General features: G+C 37.8%; 1 protein-coding gene across 1 annotated transcript in view; it reads right to left on the bottom strand.

Annotated features, from left to right (window-relative positions):
* Positions 1 to 12500, bottom strand: part of LOC114294512 (uncharacterized) — a 42924-nt gene that overhangs the window by 5541 nt on the left and 24883 nt on the right. The window contains exons 14-27 of the mRNA XM_028238646.2: positions 11543 to 12500; positions 11133 to 11468; positions 10495 to 10753; positions 10169 to 10391; positions 9660 to 10053; positions 7903 to 8052; positions 7565 to 7786; positions 7230 to 7451; positions 4429 to 5082; positions 3056 to 3316; positions 2618 to 2965; positions 1531 to 1943; positions 1025 to 1454; positions 1 to 565 (exon numbers count right to left, since the gene is read on the bottom strand). The exon at positions 1 to 565 is cut by the window's left edge and continues 734 nt beyond it; the exon at positions 11543 to 12500 is cut by the window's right edge and continues 44 nt beyond it. Coding sequence (XP_028094447.2) covers positions 1 to 565; positions 1025 to 1454; positions 1531 to 1943; positions 2618 to 2965; positions 3056 to 3316; positions 4429 to 5082; positions 7230 to 7451; positions 7565 to 7786; positions 7903 to 8052; positions 9660 to 10053; positions 10169 to 10391; positions 10495 to 10753; positions 11133 to 11468; positions 11543 to 12500 — 5435 coding nt within the window. The remainder of the gene's footprint in view (positions 566 to 1024; positions 1455 to 1530; positions 1944 to 2617; positions 2966 to 3055; positions 3317 to 4428; positions 5083 to 7229; positions 7452 to 7564; positions 7787 to 7902; positions 8053 to 9659; positions 10054 to 10168; positions 10392 to 10494; positions 10754 to 11132; positions 11469 to 11542) is intronic.

Below are 12500 nucleotides of genomic sequence, written 5' to 3'. Positions count from 1 at the left end.
GACACATCTCGGCCTTTGGTACTGTGTTGTTGTAAGTGCCTTGAGTTGCCTTAACCATGGCTTGGTAAAAGAGGCTTTGAGCACGCTGCCAGTAACCATGTTGAACAAGAGAAAGTCCAGCCCTAGTTTCTGCAGTGATTGACCGTTTCTTCCATAACCCACACCTCATATCTTCTTCATTGAGCAATCTATAAAGGTCAGCCAGAGACTCAGAGCACTTTGAATCATTCAAGAACAACATGACATGACTTTCGAGCAGAGCCAGTGCAATGTGCCACGCATTGTAAGTCTTTCCAATATATTTAATGAGTTCACTAGGCATTCGAGGCTGAGGGTGGCTCAACTGAAGCCCTTCAAGAATAGCTTGCACAACATTTGGTCTGCTTGCCTGCTGCCTCTTGTGATAATCTTTTGATAAGAGAGTTATCATTGGTTTAGCTAGAGCTACCTGCTCTTCCTTGTGCAAGGTCACCCACACAATGGGAAATACCAACACCCACAGATGATGTGCAACATTTGCATCTGTATGTGCCAACTCTCTTAATGGAATAACGAGATCAGCCACCTACCACAGAACAAAAAAGTAAAGAGTAAATGAAATCATATTCTGGAAAAGTGATCCTAAATTTAACAAGTAGCACTGAAGATGGTCAACCATGTAACTTTTAAGGAGACCCCATAAAAGAAAACTCTTTTCAATAAATCCAACGGTAAAATTTATCCTATAATCATTTTAATGGATCTGTTGCATCTTTTACATGTTCAGAAAATTGTGACGTTAAAAAAATTAATCTAGCACAAAATCATATATATAATTAGATGAATCAATCAAGTTGCTAGCTAACCAATAGTGTTCTATACAACACAAGCACAAAAAGAGCCAGTGTCTAAATGTTACACCCCATCTGGGCAGTATGCCTGACCACTTCATCTGAATTACATAATCAAAAAATTTCCAGAACAAAAAAGAGAAATGTACATCACTTAAATTCGGAAAAAACTGGTGTAAGGACAAATGTCATACCTGAAGTCGGCTCATCTCATTCAGAAATTGTGCATGCTTTGATACAAGGATATCAAGTGTTAGAGGAGCTTCCTCAGAACCTTCTGGAACATCAGTAACCATGGGCTGCATCCCAGAAGAATCTGGAAGGGAGCCTGAAACCACAACTGGTCGCACCCTGGCAGAGTTTGGAGCAAGTGTGATAGGTTTATCCTCAACTAAAATGGCAAGAAGAAGATCTAGGCCTTGTTTGAGCCAGAAGACATCACTCAAAGCTTCCCAGTCCTGGACTTGGATAATGTATTGCAGTCTTATGAACAGTGTTTTCCCAAGAGATTCATGATAAAGAGCAAAAAACTTCATCCTCATGTCAGGATCTTTTGCCCTTAAACCAAGCAAAAATTGCCTCTCTACCTTCTGAAATACTTCTTGCCGTAGGGAGTGGGGGTATCTGGATATCATGAAATCATTAATTCTGACGTCCTGATCAAAGCATTACAACAAATAAACTTGAAACAAGAACTTACTTATTTGAATCAGCACAAAGTCCATAAAGAAGTTGAAGATATTTCTCGTTCCACTCTTCTAGAGCACTTGGGGAGAAGTTTTGCCTGTCAACTTGTGAAAGCTTCTGAAGAAAAGAAACTACTTCTTTTGGAGTAAGAAAAGAACTTGATCCAACAGGCGTTCCAGGCCTACTAAAGTCATCTTCTATCCACTTCTTTATTACATCAAGTATGCAAAGAAGCACAGTAGCATCGGTACCCTTCTCAGAGAGTAAGTTATTCAGGACTTGAGTTATGGATCGTTTGCATTCTGAAACAAGCATCACCCTTTCACTGATAAGTTTCAAGACAGATTTAAAATTAGCAATGGCCGCTCCGACATCAGCACCTTGACGAGAAGAAGTGACTGCAGAATCTGGATCTGCTCTCTGACCCTGAATGGAGGACAGTGTCAAATTTCAACAAAAGATAATATATGAAAACACAGAAAAGTATGTAACCAATGAAGACCAATTGAGGAAGGGTAAAATATGACTATCATTATCATATATTAAGACCAGAAATTAATAGTGATTTCCATTACATAGTTCAAAAATATTTATAACCAAAGCAAAGCAACATCTCCAAACACAAGCAAAAAAAGCAAAAACAAAGGCATAGAATCCATAAAGATACAACAGACTGAAACATACCGAACTTGGTCGCTACAACACTAAAAGACTGGTATAAAACAAATAGACCTGGATCGGGCATTTCCAAAGTCAGCCAAAATGTCCGACTTGGGTGGAGCTCAATGCTTGAGATGAATCTTAATACTGGACGCAAAAGTTGTCTTAATACATAGCATGAAATTTTGATAAATGAATTGGGGTTCTGAGGCTGGATGAGGCTCAATAAGAAGCCACATCATGTCACACAAACTCTGCCTTGAACAGAAGCCAATTTTTACAGACTTTGTTTTGAACATTTCTTGATTGATTAAAAACTTTAAAGAGTGGTACCTTGCAATGCTGACCATTAAGATTGGTTTTTGTCACAGACCACATAGGTAAACAATCTTATGAATTACATTGGTTAAAAAATGAAAAAAGAACAAACAACGCTATACCTGTCTGGCATAAGAACCGGTTGTTGATCCCATATCGCGTGCCAGACGTTGAAGGACACGAACCAAGTTGAAAGGATCATATAAGTTCTTCTGCATCTCCGCCAATGTTTTAATAACGTACAGCAAAAAGCTAATCGTGTTAGCAGAGCCATCTTCCCCAGCTGTCTGGGGAGCTGTAACGGCAGCAAGGTGCCTATGAATGAGATCCTCAACCTTTTGATACAATAACTTCACATCTTGTGGTGTACTCGATGCTTCTAGAGGAAAAGCAGCAAAGACCATCTTCAACAAGGAACACAATGACTTTCCAGCATCTAACATTTTATACTTGAAACAGGGTTCAAGAATCTGCAGAACATGTGGCAGTTAAATGATGACTAAATTTCAGCATACAACATATCCTATGGACAAAATAAAACTTCTTGAAGATACACATACTTGAGAAATCTGGTTGATGTTATTTCTAATGAACAAATGTGGTTGCTTCTCCAGAACCTTGTTCATAACATCCAAGCCCAGTGCAAGAGCTGTCGATGGGTCCTTCGATTGAGATGGCTGAATACAGCTCAGCAGCTTCTCTAGATAGTTGAACTTGACATTTGCATTTGGCCACACCTCCAAAGCTTGTGATAGGAGATCTAAAGCATGTTTGTACATTTGACTTGCTTCCTTATCCTTCGGCTCTATGACCAAAGCCACCTATTTTCAAGAATCCTTCTGGACATGTTATAGTGTGTTCTCGAACAAATGATTACTCGACACATATTGAACATAACAAAATTATACACAGGACAACAGACACACAATCCATGACAAAGTGTCAAACCATATTAAGAAAAAATTCATTGAATTGCATTTTTAAAATCAGCTGGTTGTTACAATGATGATTCAAACCAGCTAAATTTATGCCTAAAACAGAAGTCATTGAAGTGCCTTTTCACTCCCCATTTTATGGATTATGTTATACCACAAAGATCAAAGGAAATTCTAAGCACCCTAAGCCTTCAAGATAGCTTTCACATTATAAATGGTGATTTATCCAAGTAAACTTCAAGTTCTGCCACAATTTTAAGAAGATTATGTAGCAGACACCAAATATCTATGTTAAACACTGGCCCTTCACTGCTTTTCTCTGTACACTTGAAAATCATTGTTCATTTGACCATAAAATAGATGGATTTTTACCAAGCCAAGTAAATTACAACACCCCCCCCCCCCCCCCCCCCTCTCTTTTTTCTTCCTTTTGTGGTAGATTTGGTGACTAAAATGTGTGCAGTGATAAAGGCAGGACATATAGCAACCCACCTGTAGCAGCCAAACTAAAAATAAGAGAATTAATTAGAGTCATGTGGAAAGAAACAAAATTACAAGCAAGTGAACAAATATGAAGTGATACAACTGTTTTATCCATAAAAGCATCTTTCTTTAGTTTTCGGGAATAGATACTAAAGAAGTATTACTAGACAGTTAACAGACCAAAATCTATGAATATACAACAACGTATCCCACAATATATAGAAATATGTACGCATATATGCTCAGAATCTTAACAACTCAGTGTTCTGGAAAGAGATGAATGGTTAATTCTCCAGAGCAAATAAGATTTGCAATGAAGCAAACTAAATAAATAAACTGAAGTTACTATTCAACAAATAATCATCAACGAGAATTATTAAAATACATAAGACAAACTATGGATTCGAACATTTGATAAAATGCTTCTATCTATTTAAGCACTGCAATGGGAAGCCTAACTCAACACTAGATTTCAGTTGGAATTGGGGGAAGAGGAAAAACAAAGAAAGACTTACTCGAATGAGAAAATTGATGATCATTTCCTCCATTGCGGCATTTGGCTTGAATTCTTCATCAGGTTGGCCAGCAGATACTGGGGTTTCGATGTTTGGGATTGATGAGGCACCACCAGGTGACATGACACCAAGGGTTTGAAGACCAGGTTCAACCTTTACTCTCTTACTTGGATCTTCAGCAAAAATAGATCCATCCACTGGGCGCTTAGGATCGACACCAGCAGAACCATGGTTGAGTCCATCACTATTCTGGTTAGAGACATCACTATCAGTCACCACTTTCATTTCATTCTGCCTTTGCCTTTCCCAACCAACAACCAACCCAGCAAGTTCAATGGCAAGACGCCTGTTCTCTGCTGTAGTATTAAAAGGCAATCCAAGGCGACTCAGAGAATTTACCATCTGAGGTACAAACTGTGCTCTGCAGCCATAAAAGAGATCTGAATGGCGAACAATGAGCTGGAAAATGTGGATCAAATTAGGAACTGAGTGACCTTCCTCAACCAGAATCTTTTTTGTGTAGCGTATCCAAATTGGCATACGAGAATCACCAAGAGGCAATCTCCGTGGAAGTGCTGGCATTAGTATATCAAGGGCTTGCTTGACCAACATTTTATTTTCTGGCTGGCAAGTTCTGAGAAGTGCAACAAACACCTGCGATTACCACTTGCAGTCAGGATTCATGTTTTATTTGATGCATCATTAGAAATGAAAAAATCATGTCACATATATTGATAAATAGATAATTAGGTACAATTAAGAAAAATAAAATAAAAATGTCATTCAACAAATCTAGATCATATAGAAGTCAACATCCGCAAAACTAACAGTCAAACAACAAATAAATCCAACACACTATAAAAATCATCATATATTTCCCACAAACTGATTTCAATATTTCCAGATACATTAAATGTAGCTGTAGCTTTTTAATCCTTCCAATCATTTATTTTTCTCATAAATTGAAATACACAGTAGAATAGCAATCCCACCTTCAAGCACGGAAAATATTATAAAAAAAAAAAAAAAAATTACCTTGCACATTGAAGCTTGACACCTGTGGCAACTTGGGCCTAAATAACCATTCATTTTTCATTTACATCAGAGATTTATTATTATAATGAAAAAAAAAAGGCAATAAAATGCACAAAGGTCCCATCTGAGTAAGCAAGAAGGACAAAAAGGGAAACCTCAGCCCCCCCCCATCCTACCCCTGGTGCTAGTTAAAAATAAATTTTAAAAAAGAAACAAAGGGTTTGCTCAGCTTTCATTGACATACAAATTGACAGATGCAAGCAAGATGCTCTCAATGGGAACTCTAAAATGAGCAAATGCCCTAAATTTACAGCAGAGTTTCATTAATAGTTAGTCTGTTTGAGATGTTCTTAAAAAGCCAACTTTTTGGCTAAATAATTTCACATAACCTCTAGAAAAAGTGGAGGTGTTTCAAATGATTCTAAATTTGCAGGTTTGGAACATGAGAATTCTGTTGAATCAGTGCTAAGCAACAACAGAATATATACAACCCTCGTTATGTCCCGAACAGAATATGCATTTCTATATCAACTCAACAAACCCTAATCCCAATGACTTGGATTGGCTGAATAGACATGTTTTCTTCAGTTGGCTCTATCCAATCAATATCAATTTTCAAAAAATAACTCATCCTGTTTGACAGTATCATATTTCCCCAATATGTGTCTGTTTTAAATCTGAAGAAAGAAAAAATATTTAACTCCATCCTTCAAATGCCACAAAACATAATCTAAGTGAGTGCTCATCCCAAAACCCAAAAACCAAAAGTTTATTTTCAGCACTGGAAAAAACCTGTAAATGAAGCTATGAATGCAAAAAAAAAGAAAAAAAAAATCTTACGAGGGGGAAAACCCAGCTAATTCATGCCAGTCTCAAAGAAAAAATCCTGATAGCCAGGGGATTTAACTGGAGTAAGGTGGCTCATAAGTCCCACCTCAAGTATATACTGAGAGAGAATTACATTATTCTTGTATAACAGTGCCACCTCAAAAGTGTGAACATCATGAATATTATTAAAAAAATACTACCCTTTTTTCTGCCAAACAAAAAAACCCTTAGTTCCGAAAAAACATTACTAAATAGAACACTGGCACCAACACCATAGCAAATTCAACATGGGATTGATAGGGTGAACAAGAAAGCAAAACATTGCAAGAACGCCCACAATAACTTCTCCCATAATTCCACAAGTAACCAAACCTTAGATCATACCTTATGCTGTTGCGTAGAAGTAATCAAGACAAATAAAGTTCCAAGAGCAAATGGCTTGGGAAATCTACATATGTACTCAAAATGGAGAGTACCAAGATATTGCACAAGTAGGGAAATCTACGAAGTGCCAATTCATCAAATCTCCATTCCAGCAAAACCACATTCCGATGGTAAAACACTCACCACATCTTGTCCTATATCATATATTGATATTAATAATAGAGCTTTGAGTTAGCACCTTCCACCATATTTAAGGTTCAAACTTCAAAGAGATCTAGTATAGCCATATTGTGGTCATATTGCATGTTAACATTGCTGCTTCTCACTTTAATCATTTGCTGAAGGCAACGATTCCATTTTGAGTGCTTTGGGGATAGGAAAGAATGTCCAAGATCATGTATTTGTTGATTGAATTTCAAGATTGGGAACCCAAATTAACAAAGTTTACCATGTTTATGATATGATGGAAATGTAAATATCAGAAAGAATAGCCGGAATAAACAATAAAGAAGTTTCTTTTAGCCTCTTGTGCCTGTAAACTTCATTAAAGGTACCTGGAGTATAATTTTTTCTGGGGCTTGATAGGCCTCCAAGAAGTGGCAAACATTAACAAATGCCCACTGCTTACTGGCACTATCTTCCCGTTTGAGATGATTCCAGCCAAATTTGATGAGTTCTTTCCTATGATGAACAAGGTCACTTTGAAGATACTTAACAAGTAAGGTTGCTAGCTGCAAAAGTTCTATCCTCATGGGCTCATCATAATCAGCAGAAACCTATAAAAAATCATACAAATTAAATGGAGAATCAAAGCACACATTTAAAAACAAAAAATGAAGTAGGTGGCAAAGAGAAAACACTAAAAAATAACATAACATCACAGACTCACCTCTTCTGGAGGATCAAGAAGCTTCTCAACAATAGTTTTTATAATAGCAGTGTCAACCACCTCCCAACTTTGTCCATTTTGAAAAGCATGAGCTAACATTGGAAGAATAAGCATTTGCATGACAACCACCAAATGATCATGGCCAAGCTGTTTTGATTGGAAAAGGTTCAAAAAATGCAAAACCAGTGTTTGCTTAATGTTGGGTGCATAACCCTCAGCAACCTGAGACACGAGAAGATGATCAACAGCATGCCCACATAGAACATTAATAATGAAAGAAATGCAACAAACAGTAGACGAGAAGATTGAACAATCATGATGTCCTCAAACAAACATACCTCAATAATATAGAACTCTTTCAGGAAAGTAAAATCAATGCGACTCCGGAACAAGAAGATGGAGAGGATATCAAAAAGAACATTGACTTCCGTTTTATCATGTCGTAAGTAATTAAGAAAGCATTTGACAAGCCATTTGCTCTCCTTCACCTGCATTTTATTAGAAACATTGTGAAGAAGATCATAGACACATCGGAGTTGAAATGTGAACACCAAAAAGTGTAGTTAAACAACGCTCGCTTGAACAATTTAGAGCAAGCACTATAACAATGACGTCTAAACATTGCTTTTCATAATATAACCAATGTACTGGCAACCACAATTCATGATTCAATTTTCCAGTAAAAAAGGGAAAAGGATATTAAAAAAAAAAATTAACAACAGAATTTTATTTTACTTTCCCTTTCCAGCCCTTTCCAGCGAGTCTGACACACATTAGCATCTCGACAACTTGAAACCCTCCACCTCCCCTTTTGGACAGAAGATACCATTTATACAAACATCTACAATTTCAATACCATAACAGCAACAAACAAACAGAATACAACACAATTTGACACCAGCAAAACACTTTCTGAAAAACAATAGTACATACACGTTTTTAAAAATAAAGCACCTTTTCAATGCAAAGTAGGTTTAGAAGATTGATAAATTAGCTACTATACTAGAATATATAACACAAGACATGAGATGATGATATTAAGTATTCAAAACTGTGGAACTAGTACAACGTTCAGCAAGTAAGTGCTAAAACAATGCAGTTTACTCGTAAAAAAAATAAGTTCTTTACATTATCCATCCATAAATTTAGAAAATGTGCTATAGGAATAGTGGGGAGAGGAGATTGATTGGCGGTGGTGTTTTGATGGGTAGAGAGTTCTCCCATCAGTTGTGCTACAACCGATGGTGTTTTGATGGGTGGAGAGTTCTCCCATCAGTTGTGATACAACCGATGGTACCAGTGTGGGCAAGGACATAAGATTGTCCGTGCTTAACATTAATAATCAGTAGAATAACAAATAAAAAATGCCTCTATTACAAACCTATTTCCATTCTCAGTCAAATTTCTGTGTGAATCCAACATGGGCACATAGACAAACACATTGTTTTGTATGGCAAGTTAAAGAAACAAACATGGATAACAACAACTGCATGTCTGCATTTTAGAAAACTGCGTCATCAACACCCCACGTCCATGTTGAAGTCTGACACTTATATAAGCAAAGCCAATGCACATAGATTAAAACCATCAACTGCATCAAACCTATACAGTAGCCCCTACAAAATGTTTGATCAAAACAACGGGTGTTGCACGAGGGCAGTATGGTATTGATGGTGAACTTGTATCGCCAAAATCCTATGCACAACCATGCCATGATGCCATGACACACCAAGAAAACAAGGAAAAGGAAAACAGAACGAAGCAAAGGCAGTATAGAAACAAGAAGTTCATGCCAAAGTAAAAGAAAAATTTAGTACGGGAATCCAACAAAGGGAACAATATAACATGAAAACTGCAATGAAGAAAAATGAGTCTTACAAGGAGGCATTAGAGAACGGACAAAAATTGAACCAAAACACAAGTCGCAAATCAGATACTACATATATGGCGAAAGTACTAAATATGCATTTTCTCTAGGTTTTAGCTGATATTTTGACCCGTGGCATAAAAGTGACAATACGTAACAAATTTCAGAGTGTAGGACTAAAATATCGTAAATATTTCTAACTTGTACCTACATGGCCAACAAACTTACTTGCACTAAATTCAACTCCTGTTCATTTTGCAAACGGGCCAATCTTGCAGGTGACTTCCACAGGAGTACTAATGTATCAAAGACAATACGATTACTCTGTAACCAGCCAGGCATCAATTTGACCAAAGTTTTAACAAGAGCAAGTCCCTGAAAATATGCATCTGATGTTGCACCAGGGGTTGCCAAGGTTGAATTAGAGCTCTCGGGTAGAGGAGAAACAAGGCAGCCTTCCTCACCCACTAAAGCTGCTGGTGGAGTTAAGGATCCTTGAGCCATTGAAGTATCTGATTTTGGTACAAAATCAGGGAAGGCGCATGCAAGTATCTTCTCTGGTGACTTAGCAAGTTCTTCTCTCAAGGGCTGGCCAGCATCTGATCTAATTATGTACATAAACCTGGATTTTGATGCCAATAATTTAAAACAATGAAAGAAAACAAAAACAGGATAAACTGATCAGTTGACCAAGTAAATTACTGATTAATTTTTCAATCAAAGCATCTAATCCTTACCGTCTGAAGCATTTGGGCTGACATAATCGAGCAAGAAAATAGTCAATTGCAGCTGCTGGATAACGATTTAAAAATTTGGTGAGCGGGAGGCGATATGGACTGTTAATCTCACTATAAAATTGTCCAGGGGGAAGAGCTGCTTCTAAATCTATAGTCAAGGTTACAAGCTCATCGAGGAACTTCCCAGCAGCAGAAGGAAGCAGGTGGAATAGCTCAATAATAGCTGCATGGAAAATAAGTAAAATAAATCAATCGGATACAAATAAGATTGGCTTTGCATACGTGCACAACTTTGGTGGAAAGAAAATAAACACTAGATGATTTACCAGCAGCTATTTTCGGTTCTTCACCAGCCTTCCATGACTTCTGGCACTGTGCAAGTTTTTCAGGTTCCAACCATTTCTTAAGGTGCTCTAACAATTTACCCCCCAAGGTAACATTAAACCAATTAGAAAGAAGCTCCAGCAGTCGAGCCAGACCCTGCAGAAGAGGCATGCTGAGGTTTTTGGTATGCGCCAGGTTCACTAATATGGGCCTCAGGCTGCTCTGAAGAAGTTCTTTTGGCATCCTTTGCTGTAGAATGACCTAAAACATTACAATATAAAATATAAGAGTAAGATTAAATCCTGGAGTGTGAAAACAAAATTGCATAAAAGAATGCCAATGATAACGAAAAAAAGCAACTGAAGGTTATCATGTTGCAGACCAATAAGCCAGTTTACAGGAAGAACCACACCATCTACTGTGTTTACTAACTAGAAACCTAAATTAATTGGATAACCCACCCATAATGGACCAACTGACATTTCCTAAACCACCACTAAACAAATGATGAAAATCTCTAGTCAAGTCCACTAATATGCTAGAACTAAAGTATGGAACAATCAGTCTGAAGGCACCACTCAGTAATACAGGGAACATCACACAAAACAATAATCAACTTAAAGCATAAACCCAACAAAACCTGTCGTAGGCCCTCCTTGGCAACAGCTACGATTTCAGGCATCCGGCTTGTCAAGGACTTAAAAAACATTGAAATAATCTTTGCACGCAATTCAGAATGATTCTGTGTTTTGAAGTCTGCCCATGCCATCGCTGTACATAGTAGCTCAATGCAAGCTGTACGTAGTTTATTTAATGATGTGGCCACTTTTGGGTTCATAAATTTCACAACCCACACAGTTTCATCAGCTTCAGCAATTGACAGTGCTTCTTGCAAGAAATTGACGAGTTCTGAAGTCAATTTAAGAAGAGGTGGCCGCAAAGCCAAGCAAAAATTCAAAGCAGTAACTGTCCCAACCTAAATGACATAGAATTAAGTTAGCACAGAAAAAAAGTAAACTGTATACACAACCATGAGCGACATAACTTTACCTGCTGATCAACAGTTTTAGACCGGAGGGGCCGCAGTATAAGAGGTTGAAGCAAAGGCTGATACAAAGGTTCAAGCAATTCAGATACCTCACTGCCCGTTCTACTGGCTAAAAGTGCCAAACAGGACTGTACAATCTTCCTCACGTTAATGGATGCATTAGGATTGAATAACTCAGTTGCAAGAAATTCAACAACTCCTTGGAAACTTTGTCTGCGGGCTTCACTATTTGCTTCATCAACATTATTCACCACACGAAGAACCTGTGTGAGCACCTGACTAGTCTCTTCCTGCTCTTTGCTAGCATATATAGGAAGCCTTTTAAGAACATATACCAGACCTCTGACAATCCTGACTTGAAATACACATAAAGTTTCAACAGTGACCTTTCCAACCAAAGCCCCAAGTCCCATAACCCCTCCAATTTGTGCCTGCCAAGTACTTCCATAGCAACAATGCAAAAGACGAGGTAAAAGCTGCTCAAAAACAGGAATACGGACACTTGGAGGTGGTGCATATACAGGACTCATAGGTGGACTAGATACCATCATCGGCGTACCAGGACCTCCTCTTGACATAAGCATGTCAGTATGTTTTGAGCAAGCAAGGAGAAGAAGTGCTTCAGAAAACACATTTAGCGCACTAAGAGCAGCTTTAGCATGAAGTCTATTTTCATCTGCTAGAACATATACTAATGCATCTAAAAAGATCAATGGGTCCAACTCTTTCAGATCAGAAAAGGTACTATTTCTTGATTTGGAACTGACACTGATATTCGATGAAAGTATAGGACCTCCAAGTGAAGCGGCCGAACTTGAAGTATTTGCTGAGGAATGTTCTATGTGAAACACCATAGCAAAATGGCGGCAAACATTAACAATAAATTCATCTTTAGGCTCATGTAAATCAGGTTCTGCACTTGCAGCGATGATGGTCATCAAGAGTATCTTAAAAACAGAT

Source organism: Camellia sinensis, chromosome 4 (assembly GCF_055761805.1).
Source record: "Camellia sinensis isolate YWXY chromosome 4, ASM5576180v1, whole genome shotgun sequence".
NCBI lineage: Eukaryota > Viridiplantae > Streptophyta > Magnoliopsida > Ericales > Theaceae > Camellia > Camellia sinensis.
The sequence above is the reverse complement of the archived record's forward strand: the minus strand, read 5'-3'. Positions and strand labels throughout refer to the sequence as shown.